The 27,867-nt window shown below is 39.1% G+C and overlaps 3 protein-coding genes and 1 long non-coding RNA gene across 8 annotated transcripts in view; 3 read left to right on the top strand and 1 right to left on the bottom strand.

Annotated features, from left to right (window-relative positions):
* LOC123875796 (nucleolar protein dao-5-like) overlaps positions 1-7,073 on the top strand; it is a 151,695-nt gene extending 144,622 nt beyond the window's left edge. For all 3 annotated transcript variants that reach the window (XM_045921828.1, XM_045921848.1, XM_045921838.1), the window contains 7 exons: positions 1,387-1,532; positions 1,816-1,930; positions 2,218-2,340; positions 2,933-3,074; positions 4,062-4,245; positions 5,106-5,148; positions 5,877-7,073. In XM_045921828.1, coding sequence (XP_045777784.1) covers positions 1,387-1,532; positions 1,816-1,930; positions 2,218-2,340; positions 2,933-3,074; positions 4,062-4,245; positions 5,106-5,112 — 717 coding nt within the window. In that variant the 3' untranslated portion in view covers positions 5,113-5,148; positions 5,877-7,073. The remainder of the gene's footprint in view (positions 1-1,386; positions 1,533-1,815; positions 1,931-2,217; positions 2,341-2,932; positions 3,075-4,061; positions 4,246-5,105; positions 5,149-5,876) is intronic.
* A 3,306-nt stretch (positions 7,074-10,379) lies between these two features.
* LOC123875828 (mutS protein homolog 5-like) lies at positions 10,380-27,103 on the top strand. Of its 3 annotated transcripts, XM_045921886.1 has the most exons (19): positions 10,380-10,384; positions 15,337-15,375; positions 15,644-15,713; positions 16,333-16,401; positions 17,466-17,670; positions 18,067-18,295; positions 18,576-18,746; positions 19,251-19,389; positions 19,828-19,890; positions 20,030-20,134; positions 20,231-20,327; positions 20,689-20,879; positions 21,145-21,190; positions 21,427-21,565; positions 22,851-23,071; positions 23,457-23,602; positions 24,648-24,860; positions 25,310-25,465; positions 26,839-27,103. In XM_045921886.1, exons 2-19 carry the CDS (start codon positions 15,353-15,355, stop codon positions 26,932-26,934), a joined length of 2,379 nt encoding a protein of 792 aa, XP_045777842.1. In that variant the 5' UTR covers positions 10,380-10,384; positions 15,337-15,352; the 3' UTR covers positions 26,935-27,103. The 3 variants fall into 3 exon arrangements, with proteins under 3 accessions (XP_045777842.1, XP_045777834.1, XP_045777848.1); XM_045921878.1 differs by lacking the exons at positions 10,380-10,384; positions 15,337-15,375 and having other exon boundaries at positions 15,458-15,713; XM_045921892.1 differs by lacking the exons at positions 10,380-10,384; positions 15,337-15,375; positions 16,333-16,401 and having other exon boundaries at positions 15,458-15,713.
* On the top strand, positions 10,901-14,703 carry LOC123875928 (caveolin-3-like). Its single transcript, XM_045922037.1, has 3 exons — positions 10,901-11,233; positions 13,273-13,452; positions 13,992-14,703. The coding sequence occupies exons 1-3, from the start codon at positions 11,153-11,155 to the stop codon at positions 14,178-14,180; spliced, it is 450 nt and encodes a 149-aa protein (XP_045777993.1). The 5' UTR covers positions 10,901-11,152; the 3' UTR covers positions 14,181-14,703.
* LOC123875948 lies at positions 26,917-27,854 on the bottom strand. Its single transcript, XR_006798229.1, has 2 exons — positions 27,803-27,854; positions 26,917-27,719 (listed from the first exon to the last, which is right to left on the bottom strand). It is a non-coding gene; the product is annotated as an uncharacterized LOC123875948 (long non-coding RNA).
* Positions 27,855-27,867: the final 13 nt, after the last annotated feature.

The raw sequence follows: 27,867 nt of genomic DNA, 5'->3' as shown, positions 1-27,867 counted from the left end.
GCATTTGCCTTAGAACTCAATTAAGTTACGTTATAGAAACACCAATTAACGGCCTAGTAATTATGTTGAACATGAAACTTTAACTGAACTACTCGTAAAAGATAGAACTAAAAATCAAGGTGATTTTTCTCTATAAAGAACCTTGTGAAAAGTATGGATATTCAGTTCAACAAGGTAGGTACCTACCTACCTTGTTAGTACTTAGTAGGTAATCGTAATGAAGAAGTTATAAGCTGATGAAGGACACGAAGGGTTCCGTACCATCGTACAAGATATACCTAACTAGAGGATGCCCGCGGCTTCGCTCGCGTGGATTTCGGTTTTTTTTTAAATCCCGTAAGGAACTCTTTGATTTTCCGGGATAAAAAGTAGCCTATGTCCTTCCCCGTGATGTATCCCAAGTCTGTACCAAATTTCGTTAAAATCGGTTCAGCGGTTGGGTAGTGAAAACGTAGCAGACAGACAGACACACTTTCGCATTTATAATATTAGTTTGGATTGTATTATGTAGAACACTGCAAGTTAATAACTGACTGCGCCATCTATACCTATGTGTTAAATTAATATTTCGAGAAAACATTTTTTTTAATGTGATGTCATATAAGACCTACCTAACAGCCAATTTGCATGATTCTGGGTCAAAGGGAAGTACCCAATAGGTTTTCTGATAGACACGAGAGACAGACGGATAGACGGACAGACAGACAGACAGACAGCGAACAAAGTGTATAAGTAGGTGTAAGTGTAAGGGTTCCGTTTTTCCTTTTGAAGTAGATAGGTATTTATGTCATCTTTGTACTTACCTAGTTTTTGATAGTCATTGAATCTAAGTCAAGAATCAAGATACAATCATTATCCCTTCATCTCTGCATCCCGGTTCGCACGCTCCGAAAACTGCTCCGGCAAACTAAATGTGCGGTCACCATGCTGACAAAAGAAATTCTAAAAGCGCCTTTTACTTTCGAGACCACATAATTACAGAGCGATTTAGGTCTCGTCATGACAATTCAGGTCACGTCTACAATTTTGATGTTAGTCCCTGGTTTATGGAGCATAGTAAATTAATTTAGTGATACATTAGTAAATTTTTCAATGACCATGTAGGAGATGCCATTAACCGATTCCTCCAGCATTGCTTTGCGAGGCAGTGCGGTCGGTTTTATAGGATCTGCCTCTACTGGTATGGTTCCACTACCGAGATTGGGCGATCGAGTTTGGGCTTACGACAAGTACTTAGTTCGGCATTCGGCAAATCTACTGGGCTATCTATAACTATCTATTCGGGATACGATGAATATATTTTTGTTTGGCGAATTTTCTGATGGGCGTTCCCAACCTAAAATATTGTGTAAACGCAACTAAACTAATAGTTTTGTTTCATTTCAGCGTAACTCAAACGCGGGTAGAGGCAAGCGGTTCACCTTCCAATCGACAGTGAGGCAGCTGGAGAGGCGGAAGATTGCTGAGAAGCTGTCTCGAGAGGCGGATCTGAAGGAGCAACAGAGAAGAACCGAGCTGGAGGCCATGCGGAGGTAAGATTGAGGAATAAACACAAAAAAGGCAATATAATTTACGGGCCTAGTAAATTATATTGCCTTTTTTGTGTTTATTCCTTCGTGTTTATCTTCCAGGTCTGCTAAGGTCTGCTTCTTTATTAGCTCTTATTTATCCACTGACTTAGGCCTCCTCACGTGCATACCATTCTTCCTAGTGCTGGGCGAGCCTCCAAATTTTCCCACAAGCTTGGTGATGCCGTCGGACCAACATAAGTCCTACCTAATTTATTTTTACCGGTTACCTATTTATCTTCTACAGAGTGGAGGAGGAGTTCCAGAGAAAGCGTGCGAGGGAGAAAGCGAACATCAGACAGCAGTTGCGACTCGTGAGCAGCGGAGCCAACAGCATGCCGCCTGTTAACCATCACAATAAGGTGATCACTAACTACTATACCTTTCCTAAAGAATCATTCAGATGTTTGTTAAGGAAACATCGTTAAGGATATCAGCAGTATTTTTATTAAAAAAATTATCCACTTCATGAAACCCCACATGTTGCTTAGGAAATGCCAAAAGGGGAGAACTGCCTGGTACTCTGAAGTTCTACGAGAGTCTCGCTCTCTTCTCTCTTCTTCTCCCACTCTTTTAAAGGCATACATGACATAAAGGCATGCATATATGGCATAATAAACTACAATATTTTTTTTGGTGTATTGTGTAGACAAGAGATGAGCCCGACGGATCATGCCGCGAGTCACCGACGGCGGAGAGGACGCGGGAGACGCGGCAGAGGCACAGCAACACCTCGTCTGAAGCCAGTGGCAGGAGCAAGAGCACCACACCGGTAAGTCCTTAAGTCATAATTTCTAATCTCTAAAAGCTCAAGATTTGTCAAAGAACTTATGGAACGCAGCATATTAGGATTGAAATGAGCAGATCACATAAGAAATTTATTACCCATTCCGAGTAGCCGAGTCAACGCGAGTAGCCGACGTTGGCCTTGCAGCCGATTTACTTAAATGGGATTGGGCAGGTCGTGTGGGTCGTATTCCAGAAGACTCGTGGACATAATCTGCTCCTTTCTGGACTCCCCAGAACAACAACGGCGTGGCAGACCGAGTTGACGATGGCGTTATGGATTAGATAAATTGCCTACTCTGTGCCTTTTCGGGCCACCTTACAGGCAATAGGGAGACGTCAAAAGGGATTGCCACTAGTACCATTAACAGTTGCATGATGAAAAGGCTTTTGCTTGCCGTCGTACAGTATCTATAGTCCTATAGGTTAACTTAGACTAGATAATAGAGAGACAAATCTAGCGGAATTCTGCAAGCAGAAAAGCGCTCGCAGAGTCATGTGACAGCGTTTACATCTTCTCTTACATCGTATCGTCTCGTGTCGTATGGAGATATAAACTGGGTGTGATCTTTGTACAGATCCGCTGCGTGGAGCTGTCGGAGTGGCGCACGGAGAACGGCACGCGCGTGTACCGCGACTGGGCCGTGCAGGCCGCGCTTGCGCACGCGCACCCGCCTGCGTGCGCACGCATGCCCATGTCCGTGCACAATAATTACAACGGTGAGTGCTGTCCACAGATCCGCTGCGTGCAGCTATCCAAGTGGCGCACGGAGAACGGCGTTTACAATAGTACACACAGTTCCAGTGAAAACCATACAGTTCGCTGCAGAGATTCAACGCCTTAGAGATATGTAGAGCGCACTCTGACTTTGCTTAGACTTAAACAGAGTTAAAACGAGACAGATATATATCTCTCACATAAATCGGTCCTGCTCTAACTCAATCATAAGTCTGAGCAATACCAAATTGCGCTCTATAAATCTTAGCCTTAGATTGCGGATTTTCGCATATTTTGTGGTGGTCGTGATACTATCACCTGTCTTCGTTTTCGTTAGCGTTCTGGTTAAACCTTGTATATCTGTGGAACGTGTTATAGCAGGTTACATTACAATAAGTGAATATAAACGATGCGCCACCGGAAGCGCGTCCATTAGGCGCTCCCATAACGTCCGGCGACCTTGCCTCCCTGACACACTTGCCCGCGTAAAGTATGGCGGGAAATCTGTGTCTGTGTGTCAGGCCGACACCGGAAATGCGCATAGTGCACTATAGCGAGTGTATAAAGTATGTGATTAGTGATATAACTATTGTGTAGAATGATCATGTTGAATTTAAAACATACTCTTCTGCTAATCGTAATGAGAATTTCAACGTTATATCTTTTCCAGGGAATTTGGGTATCTATAAAATCCCTTTTCTCAAGAAGAAATAGAAAAAAGCATAGGTTATTTTAAATATCACCAACTATTAAGCAGTTTTTTACCAAACAAATTCAATGCCTTACTGATTTTCATAATTCAAGAAGGTATTGAATTGAAGTATTGATTGAAGATATTTAAAAAAAGCATTTCTACTCTATCTGAGGGTAGTCTAAAGGCTAATTAAAGTGAAAATGATTTCCTACTCTATTTCATTAGGCCACCCATTAGTGGTATGTTCGTTTGTGTCTATGATCTACTGACTAAAAACTGTTTGTTTCCCCATCAGCAATGGAAGGGTCAGCCTTCAGTGGCAGCCCACGCTCAGACAACTACCGGCTGGAGTTCGCCCGCGGCCGCTCCCCCCGCACGCCCCGCACACCGCGCGCCCCGCGCCTGCTGCCCGCCGCCCGCTCCACCGCCTCGTCCACCAGCGGCTCTGAGCTGTCGCTGAGGCAGCCTATCAAGATCAGGTGACGACAACTTGTTACAAGCAATATAGGTACTTGGAAGGGGTGAACCAACAAGTTCCTGTAAGCCCGATAACGCATCGGTGACAACTGACACCTCTGTTGTTGCAAAGTGCAAATGTCCATGGGCGGCGTTAATCACTTAACACCAGGTGACCCGTCTGCAGGTGGCCAACGAGCCATTGTGTGTATAAAAAAAAACTGGGACAAGCCTGCTATGAGCCAATGAAGCTTATCGGCTCATAGCCCAATGGGACGGCAATCCGACACCACCGAAGATAGAAGAGAGCAAGTCTCTTTAAGACATAGTGGTGTAACACTGCCAAATTTCCTGCCTGGACTGCTACTAAAAATTTCTGGACAAAAATCCCCAATAACTTGTCAAGAAAATCAGAAGGAGCCTTTTCAACTTTTGTGAAAAACCAAAAGAAAACATTAGAAAGCGAAGCTGCAACAAAAAATAAATTATAATTTTACTATTTTAATAATGCATGAGTAGTTGAGTATCTAATGGAAAGATACCTAGTTTTAGAACCCTAGACTAATTGCACGACATAATACATGCTTGCACTAATTTTATTTGACATCTCACAAAAACCGAATGTTTGTATAGATATAACCGAATGTAATATAGTATAATTATCACCAAGTATATTTTATAAATCAAACGAATCGGGGTCGGTGTTTCATTTTAGTTAAAAGATTCGGTTTTCGACGGCTGCTATAAAAGGCGCTGATTTGACTAATAGGTATTCATCTTTCGTATTATTAAAATACCATACGGTTTTCGTGAGAAACAGTTATAGTACTACCTAATTATACTATAGCATAATATAGTTAACATTTTGATTCTTTCCCCAAAGGTGGTGATTCCAGTAGTTGCTACTTAAAACTAACCAATCGACGGTGAGTGCTTACTAAAGCTTGTTTGATATACCTAAGTAGATTGAAAATTAATGCTATGCTTTAGCAAACAACAGATTATAATAAAATATTAAAGTTGTACTTTATAGGAGCATGTTTAAATTTAAAATACTTAGGAATTTAGCCACAAGCCGTGGTTCGATTGAATTATTTATCTAGAATGGTTATTTTATAAAAAGAAATATCCTGCTGTAAACAGACTGACTGTTTTATTGAATGGGCATCCCCAGAAGACTTATTCCGTTGCACTTTCATTCAGCTCACCTTCTCGACCTTCGTTCAGGACTTTGCATTAAGGAACAAATTTTAAAAACTAATAACTTCACTTGTAGCTGTATAGTTTTTTAATCAAACCATCGTTTGTGGTTGTCTAAACACTTCCTTTGAAATGCCTCTAGGCTCTACATAATTCCTGACGCATGTGCTATGTACTTATTACGTACTGCGGTGATATTTTACTTTACTGGTATTTCCAACTATAGCGCAAAAATATCCAAAGACAAGCTAATTTTACGGCTGAAATTTATAGAGCACACTATGACTTTGCTCAAATTTAAGTTTCAGTTAAAACGAGACAGATGTATGCCAGCTATATAACGCTGTCTCGTTCTGTCAGTGTCTCAAATCTGAGAAAAGCCAAAGTGTGCTCTATAGATGTCAACCTTAGTATAATAATGTAAATGATAGCATGAACGCTTGTCTGTCGACAGTGAGCCAACAAAAGAAGAGGAAGAAGTGGAGGAACCTGAGCCTGCTATAGTGCCCACACTGCGCCCCTCTGGACCCACCCGACCTACCGTCGCCACGCGATGATGATGATGATCACCCCTTATCGGTACCTACAACCGCATCAAACGATACAAGTATAACACGGGAAAGCAGACTCACAAAGATCTTACTAGATGGCACCACATGTGTCTTCAATCACTCACTAGTCATTATCAAGCCTGAATCACGCTTACGAAGTGATCGGTTGATAATTCTGATGATTGGGGTGTCATATCCGGTGGGTTGGGTGTCATATCCGATGCGCGGACAACACAACATGACTTATAACGAACAGACTAGATGGCACCACAGGTAACTTGGATCACTCACAAGAAAGCCTGAATCGCGCTAACAAAGGGTTAACCTCAGAAATTATAATATAAATATTCTGTGGTAAATATCTTATTGACATTAACTAGAGATTGTAACATTGTGACGTCAATTAGGATTATAATTATAGTTATCACATATTAATAGTATTTGTATGTAACTGTAATTATTCCATTTTGTTTTAATGGTAAAACTTGTAGGATAAACAATGCAATAGCTATCGTCTTCCGTATGTAAGTAATGTTGAAGCTTTAATCTAGACTTAACTGTATTCTTACTAACTTGTAGACTTAGTGACGGTGCTAAGAATAAATTATTTACAGAGTATGTTATGTTATAAGAGAATCGACAACATGTTACTTATCCGTTATTTATTTTATAATGACAACTTATCTAGGTAGGTACAAACATCGCAAATGTCCTGTTCAATATTTTTTTTTTTTTTTGCAAAGAATATTAGTCAAACATACTATGATGACTATATAGCTATCGAGGCATTAAATATAGCGTGAAATTTTAATGGTTATTTTAGGCTAGTAGTACCTAAATATAGTTTTTTTTTTAATATAAATGTTTTTGTTCTGAAATAACATTAAGTAATAAAAAATCATCAATTTGAAAACGTGAGAGACAATAGCAATTACAACACAATACAATTAAAACAAGTACTACTCGAATCTAGAGTCGAGTGTTAAAATGTACATAGTAAGAAGGCGTCCCATAACGCATGCGTTTAACATACACAGGTACTTCCTTAGATTCATCTATTTTGGCGGATTATACCGACTTGTTATTTCTTATGTATTATAGACTAGCTGACGCCCGCGACTTCGTCCGCGTGGATTTAGGTTTTTCGAAATCCCGTGGGAACTCTTTGGGTTTCCGGGATAAAAAGTAGCCTATGTGGTAATCCAGGATATTATCTATCTCCATTCTGAATTTCAGCCAAATCCGTCCAATAGTTTTTGCGTGAAGGAGTAACAAACATACACACACACACACACACACACACACACACATACAAACTTTCACCTTTATAATATTAGTGTGACTACGCGCGAAGTAATGCCTGTTTCTATCCAACATTTGGTGCACTTGTAGAGTGGCCGAAGTAATTTACGCGACAGCTTTATAAAAGTAGGGCATAAAGGCAGTAGCCGGCATGAGTTCACGTAATAACCAACGACCCGCGGGCGCACCGTAAGTGGGTTAACGTTAGGCCAACTACAACGGTCACTTCCGGGGTTTACTAGTTTTACTTCCGGGGTTTGGATGTTTTTGATAACCTCCCTGGCATAGTGATAAAAACTGTGGTAGTATGTGGGAGATCCCGGATTTGATTTCCGGCAGAGTCAGCCCTGTTATTCATAATCAAGATAGGGACTTCTTTATGGGACCATTCAGATGACATGTCGTATTGAACCTTAATTGCATAATGGTTGAATATTGTTAACACATGTCATGTGAATCCCCGACGTAAATGTCCAAGCAACAACGTGAGCTTTGCATTTGTGCTTTGCCGTAATAAAAGCTCCCATCGATTACGCCGTGGCGCCTGAATATTTTATGTGTTAAAGCTTGATGGCCACAATATTGCTTTTTACGATCATAACGTACCAATAAAATCATAGTAACCAAAGTACTTACCTAATTAAAAATCACAATGACTGTAGTCTTAATTGCAAAACTTTAAACACCCAACAATAATAAATTGTGATTTTAAATTAGGTATTTCGAACCATTTCTAAGGATTATTTGAAAAGTATAATTTTATGAACATTGTTTATAAAAATTAATGCATTTTTAAATAAACAAATTTAGCAAATGATTTTTTTGTGTACATAGTTGTAAATTAATAATGGACATAACATGTTGTCGGAGTTTATATTATTAGAGAATAAGGAAACTTAATTTAATTAAATACGTAAGAATAGCTGTTATCAATACTTACCTAGATTTAATCATTCTGGTGCAATATTCACACTATCAATTTACAAATATACCTACCTACTCACAATATTTTGAATACTATACTTAGATAGATTTTTCTGTTATATAATATTATCTACTTATGAATTGTAACATAATAAAAAGTGATTTGCCGCTCAATGTATGTTTAAATGTGCAAATAAATGCAAAAAATAATATACTTAGGTACCTAGGTACGTAATTATTTAATAAGTAATTTTTGTATTTATACTTATTTTTTTAAAATCGTAAGCTTTTCCCTGGGAAAAAGTTTTCATTGAGAAATATTAGGTGTAATAAAATCATAGCTAAAGTTACGGACTACGGTTCTGTTAAATTTTTCTGTCAAAAAGGCGCATATTTTCATTATATTAAAACTTGTTAACTTAGTATTTACATTAAATATTAATAAGTATAACTTAAATGTATTAAATAATTGCCCAAAATAATGGAACGATATATTCATTAAGCGAAAAGTTTTGTCCGTGCGAAACGGTGCATGTACATTTGTAAAGACCATAATATTGAATTAAGTGGACTTAATAAACAATTTGTATTTAAAACTTTTCTTTTATTTCATTATTATCATCATTATCATAGTATTTCGTACTAGTCTGTGGTTTACCACATTCTGGTACATTCTAAAACAGATATTTATTTATTTTTATGTATAATAGTTTTTGATTTATCGTGCAAAATGTTGGAGAAAATACCCGAGTACGGAACCCTCAGTGCGCGAGTCTGACTTGCACTTGACAGGTTTTTTCCCCTTCGTCATCGTGAATCAATTGACGTCCACAGTTGAACGTGATAGTGTTCTTAGGGACTTGCGCCGCCTAAATCCAGAGGCTTCCTACGACTCGTTCGATGTCTTTCAAAACTTCGCAACCTGTTGGGCTATGGCGGTTACCTACTCTAGTTCTATGGATTTCCTTATTTCTGATTTGATCACGTAGAGAAACTTCAAGCAAAGCTCTCTTCATTGCCTGCTGAGACCTTGAGCTTTCTTATAAAGCCCATAGTTAGTGACCAAGTCACTCTCTGTATGAAATTATAGTGTCCACAATGAAATAATTTTCTACAATAGGTATATATGTACCTAAACAACTGCACGCGACACAGTAATGGCCTCTATAAAACGTTTGCTTACGTCGGAATATAAATATTTTTTTAATGCTAATGGCAAATAAATAGCCCGCACGAGTAGGTAAGTAGGAGAAGCAACGTTCTGAAATTACCAGCGCTGTGTAATTGTTAAAAAAAATAAACTCCTTTTACTAGAAACCACATTGGATATATGCGTTGAGAAATACCTACCTATGAATTTAATAATTACTTACCTATAAGGGTGTTTGAACTCATTTGTAAGTATTTGATTCATATTTGTTTTCGTAAAAATCAACCCTGGTAACGTGCTAGTATTTTTTGAAGCACGCTTGTAAATGTTAAAACTTACCTACGTGAACTCCACGATGACTCCACGCCATATTTTAGGACCCCCAAATAGGTGGCCGAAGCCTTTAGCCACTAATCTATCACCGTTTTCTCTATGATAATAATATGATTGATTAATACGGGTTACCTGGGAAAGATCACTTTAGTGATAAGGTCGCCCTTTGTATTTGTATAAGTGTATCATTTATTATTGTCTTTGCATTTTTGTACAATAAAGTTGTTTAAATAAATAAATAAAATGAAAATGGTTGACCTGACTTAACACTTCAATATTGAACTAATAGGTAGCTTGTTATGCTCTCCGACTCACAGACGAAAGTTCGGTTATCCATCCTGTTACCGCCTTTGCTCAAAGTTGTTATAACCAGCAGGTAGAGTGAAAAACTAAATCATTTGTTCCAAATAATGGATGAATGAAAACGCATGGCTAAGGTTTGGAATACTTTTCCGCGATCTGTGTTTCCTACCAATTACAATCCGGGTATCTTTAAAACAAGAGTGAATAGGCACCTTCTAGGTAAACGCGTCCCATCTTATGACCACATCATCACTTTCCATCAGGTGTGATTGTGGTCAAGCGCTTGCCTATAGTCAATAAAAAAAAATAAAGCAATGTGAGCCACAATGCAACATGTTAGTAATATGGAGCATGCGCATAAACAGGGGCTTGAAGGACAGCTGAAAGGGTTTTCAGAAAGTAACGTAATGTGTTTAGTATTATTGTGAGCTTTCGGAGCGAGCTACTATGGGCTTACGTGTTTTACGCGAGCTTCAGTTACGAATGTTACCGGCTTATTTGAAGAAATAGGTCTTTTAAATGAGTTGCGAAGCTTTTAAAGTACTAGATTTTTTTGTTTAGGCAAATAGGTACGCATTTATTTAATTTTAACTTGGGTTAGATATTATAATAAAAAGATTTTCAAATTAAATAAAAAACGGGGTTTTTCCTATAAAAATAAATAATTTATCAAAAAAATAATCAGAGGGTGCGGTGGTTTAAACTTACAAAAAACCTAATACCTATCGAAAGGAAAGTTACCTATAACTTTTATAAACTGTGTTTTTAAAAAATATCGGTGCGGTTTCTCTGTACAGACACTTATTTAAAAGTAATAAAGCAACAAAAGATAAGTAAAAATAAAAATACTTAGTTACAAAAGATAAGTAAATAGCTATTTGCTTTATAAAGACCTCGCAGAAAAATATTACTGCCTCTTTGTATAATACTTATGCAGATTTTCGAGCAGAAGTAAACTGCTTAGTTAGATTTGACTGAAAAGAATATGGATGAACTTTTTTGAAAGAACCCGTAATCTCCACCGAGTAGATTTAGCGGCAATTTTGTCAACCTATCAGCAACAAAGTCAAGCTGTTACCCGAAATACCGGAGCCTACATCCGCGCCGCCGGTCTTGGCTCCCGATGACCGGGAGAGCAAGCGACGGCTCACAATCTTCCCGGGGAGGATGGCCCAGGCCAAGCCTGACAGCGGCATCCGGGAGACGCTAGAAGACAGGGATCCTAATCGACTCAACCAGCATATACAGGTGACGCACACGATCCATTTTTTTTTTTATCTTTAACATATAAAATCTCGGAGATTTTACATTAAAGATTGACGTTTCCAGAACTAGGTAGGTGTGAAATTATAAACGAAGACATATTTTATTTCACGTTAAAGATTACCTAGGTTGAGATTTACCTATAGAACTTAGGTACTTTGACCTTTGCTAATACTTAAGTTTCAGTCAAAACAAGACAGGTTTATGCCAGCAATATAACAGTTGTCTCCTTTAAGTTATCGTTATAGTATCTTAATTCTGAGCAAAGTCAAGATGCGGTCTATAGATCTCAGTCAGAGTTCCAGTACTATGATTAGGAAACATGTCATTTAGTTAGGCATGGATCGCTCAGCTAATCTCTAGATTTTGTTAGTATGAACTGGGTTTTATTATCACAATGGGGCTGGCGTGTCCGTGTTGTTCAAAAGTCTGGTAAAAAAAAACTTAATAAAAACTAAAATTCAAAATTCTGCCTTTCGATTTCCCTGTAGATCTACAATCTAGTACTTGGATACACAGACACAAAAACAGAGGGTTAACCGTCCATCATCGATTAAAACACCGTAGCGTACATCAACCCTACAATAAAGTGGCACTCAACATAATAACACTATTATAATAATTACTGCACAACATGCAGTCGGCATGTTGACGCCTGACCTTCCTGCAACGTTGGCAGTTGTGACGGAATGCAAATATAGTTCCGTTGGCGGAAACGGCTCAGGGTTTGGATTTGCATTTATTCATCATGTTATTAGTGTAAATGGGCCATTACCAAGCGGTCATGGGCTTCCAGTCATGTCAATGGGGTAGGTACTAGGTACTAGATTTTAGAGTGATTGTGGTCAAGCGTTTGCCTATTACCCCCCGTCCACACACTGCTCTACTCGCGCATTCAATCGCGACGCCACCGCACTAGGGTCGTTTGCCTTTGCAACGCGATGGACGTCGAAACTGTGGCAGCGTGTGCGCTATTGCCTACTTACCGCCAAATAGGGAGCGATGGGCATGAACGAGGAACGTGCGAGTAACGTCCACACTACGTCCCTGCCTCCGTTCCTCGCTTCTTCCCAAGCCACACGGGCAGTGTGTGGACGGGGGGTTATAACACAGTTTTACGATGTGCTATAATGAGTAAAAAACCTTTTAAAACCTGTATACAAGTAGCTGAAGTCTGTAATTCATAATAGGTAGCTGTATCGAGCTGAAAATTCTTATGTAAATTCAACAGCAGTCACCAACAAAGCTCCTAGGGGGTAGTTATTAATTAATAAGTCACGTTATGATTTACACGAGCCAAGTAAAATCAGATAAGGTTTTCTTTAAACAATTTGGCCGGGCAAGGTCCATTTACAGTCTACGCCCTGGCGTGCTGGGCTAGGTACATGTTAGCGCTGGTCACGCGATTTGCGTGTATTTGCGATGTTTTATTTTCTTTTCTTTTCTTTGTATGGCGTGGTTATTATTTTTGGATTCTTTTGTTTAAAACTAGTTTAGCTATTTCATTACCAGCGATATAAATGTTCCAATAGATGCGGCTTTTTATAGTAACATGTTCTAAACTTCTAACGAATAAGTATGTAGAGCCTCAATAGCTCAACGGTTATGGAGCGGACTGAAACCGAAAGTTCGGTGGTTCAAACCTCAGCCGTTGCACTGTTGTCATACCTACTCCTAGTAGAAGCTTTACGCTTAGTTGGAGAGGAAAGGGGAATATTAGTCATGATTAACATGGCTATAATATATATATATATATATATATATATATATATTTAAATTTATGGTGCCCGCACTCCCATCGACCGTAAGCCACTTTAGATGACGTCTACCCTAATAGTTCTACGGCGTAGGCTTTCTCTCTAACGTAGACCCCAAACAGTGTTCCCAAATTAAATATGAAAGGATTTTCAGATAATTCTGAACCACTACAGTAGGTACCAGGCAGGATAGATTACACATACATTGAATTTTAGAAAAAGATAGTCAGTTTTTCGTAGTATGTACGGATGATCTTAATGTTACAGATAGTATGGGACGACGTAGTGGGTGAGCCTGAAGGTGCCCGGAGTCCAGAATGCGCGTGGCGACTCAGCCACCTGTGCTTCAAGCACACCCGGAACATATGCTACACCCTGCTGGCCGTGGTGGCCGCTCCACCCTGCGCCGTGCTGCTGGGCTGCGGGTTCGCCTGCCTAGCATTTGAGGTACCTACCTAATAGTTATTTTGGAGCAAGAAGGTGGTGGGACGTCAGGTTTATTAAATACTAACTGATGCCTGCGACTTTATCCACGTGGATAGTAAAAAGAATACCTGGCCCGGCTGGCTACAACAAATTGTAGGCTCTTCTCAGATCTGGGCGCGTTTGGAACCCTCTTAGCTTTAGTTTTAAGTTTACGTAATTAATTATCACCATAGTGGTGATCTAATAAATCTAACAATTCTGACTATCAAAAGGCGTAACCTACTATGAATAAATGGTTTTGATTTAGGTTTTTAAAATGCCTGGAAAAAATAGAAAACTCTTTAATTTTCCAGGATAAATAGTAGCCTATGTCACTCTCCAGGTCACTCGTGAAAAAAAAATCCCGTCGATCCGTTGCTCTGTTGCGACGTGAACGTGATTGATGAACAAATCAACAAACCAATAAATAAACACACCTTCGCAATCATAATGATAGGTAATGATTGCACAATCATGCCGGGGGTAATTTAAATTTTTAATCTACATTATACTTTTTCCAGCAAATCTGGTGCTCAACACCATGTCTGCGGTGCCTGAAGATCTACTGGGCATCGCTGAGGACCTTCGTGCAGTCGTGCATGGCCGCCACAGTCGCGCCCACCATGGAAGCCGTCGGCCATGTTTGTCGTCACGTCCGCGTCAACATGCGACGCGACGCGCCTGATGAACGCGATCTATTGATAGTCTAGAAAGTTCTAGAAGAATAGAGAACAGATTATTTATTACTGTCATCCCCAGCTGATGGCCGCGCCTTCGTCAGTGTGGAAAGATTTTAAAAATCCCGTGGAAACCCCTTTATTTTCCGGGTATATAATAGTAAAGTAATTTATATCCGTCCTCGAGATGTAAACTTACTCTGTACCTTTCATCAAAATCGGTTGAACATCATGAACAGTGAAACGCTAGCAAACAAACAAACAGACAGGCAGACACACTCGTATTTATAATATTAGTGTGGACTGGATTTTTGATGTAAAACTTCCTTCGGCGTGACTTGAGAGTACACAGTTCTTTTTCAAACGGGAGTAACATTCGCGTTCATAAACTATGTAACTTCAGTTTCATATTTAAAATGTCAAACGGAATAATTGTTTTGAAGCCGCCATCGTTTATCGAGGTATTTAAAATGTAGATATACTTACAATAAATTTAATGCCACAGATTAAAAGCTCTAATTTTTAACCTTTTGCCGCCTCATTTTCAAAAATGGAATCCTGCGTGCATTTAGTTTTATTACTTGAACCTAAGAATCATTATTTTCTACGTCCATGGGTATATTTACTTTAATAAAGAAATATTTTTGATGTATTGTGTGTGAAGTTATGTAGTAGGTAAATAGGAAATAAAATATTTTATGCTAAGTATTTCAAACAATAAAATAAAATAGACACCGTAAGTGCCTTTTTTGAATGTTTTAAAAATAAGTTAGAAAAAGATTTTATATTTAAGTATCTAAGTAGGTACCTACACTACAAAATACCTACCTTTAAAAATCAAAACTAAGTAATGATTCTTGTTGAAAAATATAAATCTATAAGTTAACGCACCTGGAAAATTTTATTTTTTGTTTCACTTAAATGTAAATATTTGTAAGTATTTTTAAATTTATTTTGTGTGGCTGTTTGTAATTAAAGCACATGCCTTATGTAACAATTAAAAAAAAAAAACATAATTTACGCCATTTTGTTTTTGTTCTTCCCTGTTCTTCCAGTTTGAATTTTTTCATTAGGTATTCTTTTGTTGATTTTAGTAAATAAATTAAATCATTTTATTGGTCCTACCTATCTAATTGATATTATTTCAAGCTATTTGTGGTAAAATGGATGAGAATGGTGTAATATTCAGAAATCAGAACATAGTTATGGGAAAGGTGATTCAGAGTAGGTAGGTAATGTATATGTTCGTATAGTGCGTACATTTTCAGATCTCACTCGCCATTTTAGCTCTATATATCTTCTTCTTTTCTTTTCTTGTTTGGTGGCTTTTTGCAGTAGGTACTAGCCCAGCACAATGCACTTCGCCAGTGTTGAGTAGCTTGAAAGTGCGGTTCACACATGGTTAACAGGGTCCAAATTCGTACTTTGATATGACAGTTGACACATAGAGCTAAAATGGCGAGTGAGGACTCAAAAGGACTCAAAAATTATTACAGCAATGCACCAGAAACATCAGCTGAGCAAACTTCAGATAAAGAGTCTACGGAAGAATCGGAAACTGAGGAGGTAAAATAGTTTTTACATAATAATTCAATGGTCCCGGTAAAAGCACAGTGACCCCAAAAGGGCAACCTTAAATTAATCAAGTCACGCAAAACAATCACAATTAACTTTTGAGTACCTACCTAAGTACACAACTTTCGGGAAATATTAATTTTCCATATAACTACCTAGTACCTAATAGGTACTTATAATAGATTAACTTTCGCAAATTCGTTTTTAGGGTTCCGTATCTCCAGAGAAAAAAAGGAATCCTTATAGGATCACTTTGTTGTCTATCTGTCAAGATCTGTCAAGGGAATCAAAACCTATAGGGTATTTCCCGTTGACCTAGAATCATGAAAGTTGGCAGGTAACAATGTCTTACGCTCCGGCTACACACTGCGTCTTGACCACCGAGACCGTCTAGACCGAGATCTGGTCAGACCGATCTTTAGCAGCTTTTGGAAGTGCGGGATATAACCGACAGGTCGGTGGTTCCATAGGAGGAGGATAGGTGGAGAGTTGACCGCTAGTGATGATAGGTATTCATAAAATGAAACCTGGGACTTTCTTAGCAATGTGACTTCTTTAGGGTTAAATGTACCTAATGGTAATGTTTACCTATTTGGTTGGCATATTCTAGCGTCTTCTGACAGTATGCTGCAGATCTGGAAAGCTGGGAGCCGCCTGTTATACTTTACAGACTGGAGAGGTTAGCTTTTCGATATTATCATAAAAATGCACAGTCATCATCATCCTCGTCATCAAAGCATCACCGGCTTGCTACTGAGCACGGATCTCCTCTCAGAATGAGAAGTTTTGGCCATAGTCTACCACACTGGCCAAGTGTGGATTGGCAGACTTCATACAATATTTTTGGGGACATTATGGAGAACTTTCAGACACTAACCCAGTAATCATTCACAGGTTTCCTCACGATGTTTTCGTTCATCGGTAAATCATCCACTTAACTGCTTAAAACGCACATATCTCTGAAAAGTTAGAGGTACGTACCCGGGATCGAACTCAGGATTTATTTAATCTTCGGACCAAAATAACTGACCGTTTACTTACCTAGTACTGTAATATGAATTATAATCGATCACCTTCATTCAGTCTTGGATGAGTTATTCATCCAATACTTCAGTTTTACAAGTACGGAAGTACCTAGTTATGAACGGAAAATAACTGGACTTATCCTGTATCTGGGTTTTAGAAGCCACTTGAAATTAATCCCACTTCTGATTTCCGGTCTAGTTAGCTCTTGGTGTGTTAACTATTATACACGTAATATTACAACCATAACGACCTGGCTACCTGCCGCCTGCGGTAGTGTGAGCGGGGTGACGTGACGCGAGAGCTCAGTGATTCGTCAACTTGCGACAACTGTCACCCTCCCGCGCCGCTCCGCTACCGCAGGTGCCTTCTCGTTTACATAACTAGACGATGCCCGCGACTTCGTCCGCGTGGATTTAGGTTTTTCAAAATCCCATTGGAACTCTTTGATTTTCCGGGATAAAAAGTAGCCTATGTGCCAATCCTGGATATTATCTATCTCCATTTCAAATTTCGGCCAAATCCGTCCAGTAGTTTTTGCGTGAAGGAGTAACAAACATACACACAAACACACACACATACAAACTTTCTCCTTTATAATATTAGTGTGATATAATATTAGTGTGATTATGCGCTATACCTATACACACCCAATTAATCTATGTTGCTAATGATCTATAATCGTTAATAACAACAACTTAATTCTAAATTCAAAAACAGCTCCAAATCCTGGAAGAAATAGTAGACCGTCCTCCAGAGCATCAGATATTCGTATCCCTGTTCAACCAAGTGGATCCAGTTCAGCTGATATTGGACGGCAAGAGTCAAGGCACCTTCGTGAGCGCCGTGAAGGGGGTGGTCTTGGCCAATGACACTAACGAGAGCACTAAGTGCAAGCTGATGTTCATATCATCTAAGGAATACAGTAAGTATACATCTATTTATAGGTATCGTTAACTGCATTATATCCTTCGAACTGCTTGTCGCTCATTTCATGTGCAATATTTCACATATAGGTGGAACAAGATTTTGGGTAAGAGACCTAGTTACTTATGTCTAAAGTTTGCATTTGCAACCCCAGTCCCGACAATGGTAAGCTTCGGGGCAGAACAGGAAATATCTATTAGTTAAATGTCTTACAAAATGGGGAGCACATGTAGGAATACTACATGTGCTCCGTCATAGACAGTAGACACCTACGATATTACCACAAACATTTTAGGCGCGGTTTAAACTAACGTTCAAGATGTATTGCAAAGAATAATCGAGATGGCTTGTTATAATAACTGTTTTAACTTTTTCTCCATTCTCTATACAAAAGATTTCGAAGCTTGCAAGCGGCGCATCCAGTCTCTCACTCTACCCCATGAGCCGCCCAACTGCTCAGACGAGGAGCGTATGGTGTTCCTGCGCACTGTCATAGACTTCGCCCAAACTCAAACAGTTCACGCCTTGGGTGCTTTGCTGAGATACCTGGACCTCAATTGGTCAAATCTTATCATGGATTTGCATGGAAAACCACAGTTCATGAGCTTGACCAGGATTTCACTGTGAGTAGATCCTTTCAATTTGTTTAACAGGACGTCTAACAGCGGAAAAAAATATTCGCATTATCGGTGAAAGTAATTTTGTCAATCAATATGAAAAATTCAAGTAAAAAAAAAAATCGTATCTTCGATGGATAAAAATCAGTAGGAGGTAACCTGCAGTCATTGTCACTAAAAAGATTTATAGCTCATCACTTCAGACTAGATAGTAGAATATTGGTTCTAGATAAAACATGTGCCCAATTTATTTAATGCCAAATAGAAACACATTTTGTCCCACCAGAGCTGATATAGTAGCAATGGATGAGGACACGTACAGAGGGTTACAAGTGTTCAGCTCCCTATCACATCCGAGTGGCTTCAAGAAAGGCGTTCAGGGCAGTAACAAGGAGGGCTTGAGCCTTTACCAGCTGTTCAGTAAATGCTCCTCCAAAGTTGGACATCGGAGAATGAGGTGGGTCATCATCATCAATACAACTGATAGACATCCAGTACTGGACTTAGGTCTCTTGTAAGGACTTTCACACCACGGTCTTGCACTGCCTGAATCAGCAGCTCTCTGCCTATCTGCTATGGCTATCTTAGCAACCCCCTGGCAGACACCCCTAAAGTTTAAAAGTTTAAGGGTGTCTGGCAGGGGGTTGCCATGATACTAAGTGTCTGGCAATGCATGACGTGATTTCTAATAGGTACTATCCCGAAGAAAATATAAAAACAATTAGACTTTATATAAATACTTTGATGTAAGGTTTTTTACACCTTTATTACTTGTTATCTCCCAAAGCCATCATGATCTAAAATTCATAGTCGCTGATCATTCCTCCCCGTGTTGAGGACAATACGAAAAGAAACTTTCAGCTTTTACAAAGATCTGGCACGCGCTGGCTCTTAGTGCATAAGATCCCTTTAAACCTCAAATAACTATAAATTGTTTAGGCGGCTGGATTGTATTTGTTAGAATTCTCCTCCGACACCCAACGAAGGACCTGGAGACGCTCAAGCGTCGCCAGGATGTGGTGGCGTACTTCATGCGGCCTCAGAGCGACTCCATCATGAGGAACATCTGTGCATCGCTAAGGTTCATCAGGAATGTTAATGTAAGACATGTCTGAACTAGGTACATATCTGTTTATCATGACTTTGGTGCTAGCGTCAAATATTCGTTAGGATAATTCTTTGACACGCGATGAAGAACCTAGAGACGCTCAATCATGACCAAGGTAAGGTGGCGTATTCATGTGGCATCAGAGTGACTCCATCATAACGGCTATTTGTGTCTCGCTGTTCATCAAGAATGTAAGCAGTAAGATTACTCCTTTTTATATAGCAAGATTTGCTCTCACAGAATTTCGGTATATGACTGTCATTCTCTTAGAACACACATATTAAGCCTTTTAGTAGACTCTTCATTAACTATCAGCAATCTCACAAGAGATCTTCTAGAATCTAGTGATCTTTATATTCATAGTTATGCTTGTTTCTACGGTTAACCCTCTGTTTCTGATTTAGTTTGCTGATTTATTTTTCATTTTCAGGGAATACTTGCAAAAATAAAGGCTTTGTCAGCAAAGTCATATCAGTGGAAGTCGCTTTATAATGTTAGTATGACTTAGATAATTTTTTATTTTAAATTGAGTTCAAAGGATAATTTGTTAAACCACACATTCCATTGTTTCTTGGATATAATAATATTTAGTTTTTTTTTTGTTAATCTTTTAAAAATTGTTGCGATAACAGACTCTCTACAATGTGGTTCTCATATGTGAGTTGTGTGAAAACGCAGGACAAAACGTAGAATATCTAGATCGACTAGCCAGTTACGACACAACTAAATTGTACGAGGTAAGTAATTTACAGATCGCCTCGAAAATAATCGTTTTGCCTATCAAATATATTGATAAATATTAAGTAATTAGGAATTCACTGAATTGTTTATAGATGGCGCTATACATGAATAGAATAATCGATTTCGATCTAACGAAATCAGAAGGCAAGTTTACAGTGAAGGCAGGCGTAGATCACGATCTTGATTTGAGTGAGTTATTATGATAAACGCGAACATTAAAACACAATCCCACACAGAAACACGCGCACACATAACAAGTATGATTTCAACTAGTGTTTGGTTTAAAATAAACGCTACTTAGCTCGCCCCATACTATTAAGTATACTCTATGACTTGACGCTGACCGTTTTATTTCTTTTCTCCCGGACCACGTGGTCCATTGCGCCATATCTAACAGGTTATGGACCCAGCATGCTTTCACAGCGGACGTCTTATGGGCCCAGGACGCTTCCATTGCACACGTCTGTCACACAAAAGTTGTAGTAATTACTATTATTCTGAACTCTACGTACCCATTATTTGTAAGTCTATAAAACTGTAAAACTTGTAGAAAAGCAAACGATGGCCAGTCTCCACGGCCTGATGTCGGAAACAGCCCGGGTAGAGCTGGAGCGTCTGCCGCCGTTCATAGAGGAGTGTGCGATGCTGTACATGCCACACCTCGGCTACTTGCTCGGTGTCAAAGCCTGGGCCGATAACCTTACTATGGAACAAAAGGAGCTGCCCAATATGAAGTTTATGGTAATTTATGGTTCGTCAGTAAAAGCATCCAATTTACTATATCGATATGACTATTAAATGGAACATAGAAATGTAAATAGTTGAACAGTTCCATGATAGATGGCGCCGCTAGTACAATAGTTCACGCTAAAACTTTCTCCTACGGCTAACAACGTCCTGAACAAAAAGATTTATTGATTTTATGATTTTCAAGAAATTCATTTTATTATATTTGTTCGTTACCTTGGCGTTCGCGAATCGTTTATCTAATTTTATTATTTTGCAGTTTCAAAATAATGACTACATTCACTACAAAAGTAAAGGATGTGAAGGTAACTTTCTTTTAGATTTGTTTATTTTGGCGAACTATAGCTTGCACTAGCTGATGCCCGCGACTTCATCCGTATGGATTACAACAATTTTAAACCTCTATTTTACCCCCTTAGGAGATGAATTTTCAAAATCCTTTCTTAGCTGGTGTCTGAATCATAATAGCTATCTGCATACCAAATTTCACTAGTGGCGGCTGCCATAGATATCTGCGCTGAACTAAACTAAACTGTTGTAGAACTGGACATGATGATAGGAGACACGTACCCCGAGATAGTGGCGCACGAGACTCGCATCATGATGCGCCTCACCTCCACCATCCTGGAGAACTTGCACACCCTCGCGGCTGCCATAGATATCTGCGCTGAACTGGACTGGTAAGACATAATATAAGATGTACGTCTTGTAATGCCCGGCAAACTAGTGAGCGAATATTGGCGAATCCAGGAAGCAAGGATCAATTTAGGGAACGTTGTAGTTATAGAAGAACGCGTTACTTTGCGGAAGTCCATGGCATCATCATGATCAACCCATTTCCGCCCCACTACTGAGTACGGGTCTCCTCTCAGAATGAGAAGGGTTTAGGCCATAGTCCGCCACGCTGGCCCAATGCGGATTGGCAGACTTCACACACCTTTGAGAACATGGAGAACTCTCAGGAATGCAGGTTTCCTCACGATGTTTTCCTTCACCGTTAAAGCAAGTGATATTTAATTGCTTAAAACGCACATAACTGAAAAGTTAGTGGTGCGTGCCCGGGATCGAACCCCGGACCTCCGATTAGGAGGCGGATATTCTAACCACTAGGCTATCACAGCTTTTAGTCCATGGCATACAAGGAACCAAAAGCTTAATTTGCTGTAATCCGCCAAACTAGACAAATCTATATGGTACCACGCAGCACCACACAGATACCAAAACCACTCGACGCACGTTTCGTCCCGACACCGGAGCATCCCCAGGAGGTGTAAACTTTCCAATTAGCAATTAAATTAGACCTTTTGCAATTAGGCATTGTAAGGTCTTCATCTCCTGAGGATGCTCCGGTGTCGGGGTGAAATGTGCGTCGAGTGGTTTAGGGATCTGTGTGGTGCTGGGTGGTACCAAATAGATTTGTCTGGTTTAGCGGATTATAGCAAATTAAGCTTATGGTTCCTTGTGTAATATAGGGAACAACCAATGGCTGATCAACCAATCACGTCCACCCGCTATTCGCCAGCCAATCGCGTTCAAGTTGTTTGCCGGGTAGGTACTTTTCTTTCTTTTTTTCTATAGTACAGTTTCCCTGAGTCGAGTCATAAATAGTGTGAGTTGCCTAACGATTCGAGGATCATTTTCCTATCGGGCGATAGAATATCCATGTCAGTCGCCCTTCTCAAGTGGTAAGCCGGTGATGGGTGGATGATGATGACGAACCTAATAAAACCCGTCCTCACGTATAATGTTAAAACCGAGACAAACAGCCTCGTCCACAAGCTCAAAGTCGTTCAGCGAGCTATGGAGAGAGATAAAGAGGCTGGTGGGAAGTGATTGGTTGAGGAAGGCTGAGGACCGGGTGTCGTACTACATATTGGGGAAGGCCTACGTTCAACAATGGACGTCCACAGGCAGATGATGATGATGATGAATCTAATAAAACGCTTTTAAAAATATTATCCACAGCCTAATCACAATATCGAAAGTATGCAAAGAGTACAGCTTCGTAAAACCAACTCTAACCAGAGACAAAGTAATAAGCATAGTTCAAGGAAAACACCCGCTGCACATCACTACTATGGACAATTTTGTGCCAAATGACGTCAAGAGTAGCCAGGAAGCGGGGCTTGTCAAGATCTTGACTGGACCCAATTCTAGCGGCAAGTCTGTTTATATGAAACAGATAGGTAAGTCTAATCTGTTGACTAACTACCTAATGTACTTTGTGGTACTGATGATCACTGATAAAGACACCATGAAAAAAAAACTACGAATATCTTTTTAAAAGCTCGCAATATATTGCAAATAAAATATCTGACTGACGCTAGAGGTCAACGAACTTTCCGTAAATAGATCACTCGAAGTCAATGCGACGTCGTAGGTGGGGCTTTGACCCGAGTTTTGCACGCTACACAATGCGGGTTTTAAAAATACTAAATCACTAAAACTTAGATAAGGTAAACGGTTATTGGCATTGGATTATGGTAAGGTAGTATAATAATAACGCTAAGTTTTTGCTAGCATTCTGGTTACACCCTGTATAATGGCTTTAATAGCTTTAACTTTGTCCAGGTCTAATAGTATACTTGGCACACATAGGCAGTTTCGTTCCGGCGGAGTCGGCGACAATAGGGATAGTGGAACACATTTACTCCCGGATCCAGTCCACGGAATGTATTGCCGCGCATATGTCGGCCTTCCTTATTGATCTTAGACAGGTAAGGCCTTTTTATTTTACCTTTCGTCCGCTTTCCTTATCAACTCGTTCATATTTTATCCAACCATTCTCATCTTAAGAACCTCATTTCTTGTTTGTCAACAAAATTCTCATTTTCTTGCATCTTCCAAATTTTCCAAAGGAAAACATTATTTGGAACTCTTCAGAAGTTCAGAATCTAAAGTGGTCTTCCTCACTGTCCAAATTATCTCTCTTGCTTGCAATTTTTCTCATTGTTTGACGATTGGAAGTATTGAAAGAGCACTCTATCATGTTTCTGGTTCATAGTTTTGAAGACTGTCTACCCAGTAGATCTCAAAGTCTTGACGTCATATTTTACATTATAAACGCTTGCTTTTTATTTTATAGCCCTACCGTTCAATATACTCCTGTGTATGCCGAAGAAAATTTTATTACATAGTAACTTCAAGACTTCATCGTCCATTTTAGTGGTTATAAAGGAATTATCAAGCAATCCCCTGATCATGAAAGACAGGTCCGGATAAGGGACGTTGGAGCTGATTGCCTCAAAGAGTTCGAATGGATGAGGATAGAGCAATCAGGTCCACTCTCATTTAATGGGACTACGAAACTGATGTTTGCGCTCGTTTCATAGGTTGACTGACACCACCATTTGTTGAGCCCATGATCTGATGCTGCAGCCAGGAATACCACTAAGGAGCTCAGGAAGTTGCAGCTTGGGATACCATTTCATGGCCTGGTTTTGTCACCCATTAAACTTTTTTCAGGACTTTGTCTGTGGTGGCGTTTGTTGGCGCGCGTGTTGTGACTTTTTGGAGTGTTTTTTTGTTAGAAGTGGCCAGTTTTTGTGTCCCGCTGATGTTTATTGGTGGTGGAACTGACCGAGGAACTGACTGAGAAGCGCTCGAAAGGGGCGCCGCGTGTATGTCGGCGGGCGCCAGCACCGACGAAGTCCATACTTATACATATAGTTTTCCTAACTTGTAAATAACTACACACTTGACATTGGCTAATCAGTGTAAAGCCAGACGAGAGAAGAAAAAAAAAAAAAAACTTTTTTCAAGATGGCGCTAGCAGTACGGGAGTCGTCCAGTAATTCCCTGATCATAGTGGACGAGTTCGGCAAGGGTACGGGCGAGACGGACGGGCTCGCGCTACTGGCCGCGTGCCTCAACACGCTGCTGTTCCGCGGCGTCACCTGCCCGCACGTGCTGCTGTCCACGCACTTCCTCAACGTGCACGACTACATCGTGGACACGCCAGTCGTCCGGTTCATGGTGAGTCCTGTGCATAGTGGACGAGCTCGGAAAGTGCATGTCAGAGATGGACGGACTCGCTCTTGTGAACAGGTGCATTGTCCGGTTTATGGTAACGTTGGACGAGTTTGGCAAGAGCAGGGGTCCAGCGGACGGGATGACACTATGATTTTGACTTATTATTGCACAAAGATGAGATTGTACCTATGAAACTAAGATGGGGTTGAGGTGTAGTTGTAGTCAGTTTCTTGGGCAAAGAAGTTTTGCGATTTTTTTTTGGAATTAAACACAGGATAGGATCGACTATACAAGAAACATTTAGAGGAAGCCGTATGGAATAATATTTTTGTTTGTGCTGTGAGGTGGCTTCTAAGTAAAAATAGGTCTATAGATATAAACGGAGGCTTAAGCTTGTCATGCCTTGTGTATCCGCACGTCCGTGAAGTAACGTCTGCTCGTATCCACCCCAGAGGTTCGAGTACATGATGCAGGACAGCGAGCCGGTGTTCCTTTTCCGCGTGGTGGAAGGCAGCTCGGAGTCCAGCTTCGCGCACCAAGTGGCAGAGAGCAGCGGCGTGCACACGCACATAGTGAACAGAGCTAGAGAGCTCTTGGAGGCTATAACGGTATGTGTACGCCACGACCTACCATCGACACCATGCAGGATGGTGGTAGGAAGATAGGCTTGCGTTCGACGACAAGCAGACAATGATGAGCTGGTCCAAATTGGAGAGCGCTTGTCATAGATGCCTTCTTTATTCTCTTTATTCTTTATTTATTTGCATTCATGTTTTACATCATAATAGAAAATAATTATAATATTACAACATGAAGCCCCGTCAGGGCGCTGCAAAGTGATTACATATAAATAAAATGTCACGTATATAAAAATTAAAAAATTAAAATTAAAAAAAAAAAATTAAAAAATTAAAATTAAAAAAATGTTATGGCAATTCCTAACTAATTATGTCCTATTAATTATATTATTAGTCAATCTTTAAAAATGTATCAATATTTTTTTTTTTTTATAACTATATCGTGTTATTGAGGTCTATTCGTTCAAAAATTCTTTCACGCTGTAGAAACATTTTTGTACTAGCCATTTCTTTAGCCTTCTTCTAAATATTGTATCCTTAGTTTCATCTGTTATAATTCTTGGCAGTTTATTATATATTATTACAGAATTATAGTAAGGGCTGGTTCGGGCTATAGTTTTAAGGTTATAATATGGTATTACTAGTTTATTTATTTTCCGAGTATCTCTTTGATTTGTATTTATTTCTGTTTTTTTATATAGATGCATGTTTTTCCGAACAAATAACGCTGTCTCCATTATGTAGATGCTAGGTAGTGTAAGAATTTTTTTATCTATGAAGTGTGGCCTACAGCTATCGCGTTGCTTAATATTGACTAGCACTCGCATACATTTTTTTTGCGATATAAATAGGTCTTTCTTCTGGGCTGGTTTCCACACTTAAACGTTTCCATCTGTTGTGCGTGCGTTGCCCCTCCCCGCCGAAGTCTTCACTCCAGCCATTCAAGCTCGCTCCAGAAACCGAGTAGACCACCCAGATTGCTTAGGGCTTCATGGGTTGAATAGAAGATGCCTATTCGCTCTTGCCTTGAAGGTACTCAAGTTATACGTATATACTGAGCACGAGTCTCGTCTTAGAACGAGAAAGGTTAAAGCCATAGTGGCCAAGTGCGGTTTAGCAGACTTCACACACCTTTGTAAACTAAATGGAAAACTTTCGGGCATGCAGATTTCCTCAAGATGTTTTCCTTCACCATTAAAGCAAGTGATATTTAATTACATAAAACGCACTTAACTCCTAAAGTCAGAGGTTCGCGTCCGGGATCAAACCCCCGACTTTCGATTAGGAGGCGGACATCCTAACCACTAGGCTATCACGTCACAGCTTATCTTAATAATTGTAATGTAAAACAAATTAATTGTTATATAAATCAAAATTGATAGAAAAACATTTTATGATTTCAGAACAACGCTCTACCTCCGCCTGACAAGAAAATAATATCGAAACTGAGAAATGTGACCGAAATAATCAAAAACACGCTGCTCACAGAAGATATTTAATTGATATAAAATTCGTTTAATATTAAAAACACAATGATATTCCATTCGCTTAGCACTAGCAACAACAATGTAATAAATAGGTATATTAATATAAAATTTAATTTATAATAATAATTTGTAAAAAAAAATTTACTACATTACATACATACAACTTACTAACTAGCGTTTTTAAAAATTATAACAACTGAGATTGGAATGTATGGAATTTTTAATAATGGTCCTATGTTATTTGACATCATTTTATCTCTATCATTTTCGATAAGTGCCAGAAATTAACTTTTTGCAAACATATCAATATATCTATAAACTTGTGACATTATCTAACCTTTTATTTAATAGATAAGTATAAATAAAGTATTTATGCCTTTTATGGTATTTTAATTGTTTACCTTTCGCCTTCAATTTTTTACACACTTGTGATAAAATATTATGCTACAAATGTTCTGATAAGCATCATAAATAAATGATAGATTAAATAGGTGTTTTAAATTAGCAAAATTTAAATGATATTCAACTTGGAAAACTAAGAAAACTAAATTGCTTGGAATTAAGGATGTATGAAAATAGCATAGGTATAGGATTAATAAAAAATTTACCAATAAAAAATTTACGATAGGGTGCCCAATTAACAATAATTATAATTAGATTCATAATGTTTAAAACACAACAATATGACATGTGTATATTTCACTCATACAAAAGCTTATAAGCCTTGCATAACATCTAGCACATTTAATCATTTAACTCAAGCACTGCTGAAAATGCTGTTTTACTTATTCATTACACTTAATTTCAAATTGGCGTTTACAATATTAAAAATATAAAGTTATATTTATCTCGAATTAAGATTTTTAGTGAATCAAAAAACTCAAAATTCAGGCTGTCAAAAATGAATAATTTTGGGGCCCAAAACTCAAAATACTAATAATAATC

The sequence above is a fragment of the Maniola jurtina genome, chromosome 2 (assembly GCF_905333055.1).
Source record: "Maniola jurtina chromosome 2, ilManJurt1.1, whole genome shotgun sequence".
Classification (NCBI taxonomy): Eukaryota; Metazoa; Arthropoda; class Insecta; order Lepidoptera; family Nymphalidae; genus Maniola; species Maniola jurtina.
The sequence above is the reverse complement of the archived record's forward strand: the minus strand, read 5'-3'. Positions and strand labels throughout refer to the sequence as shown.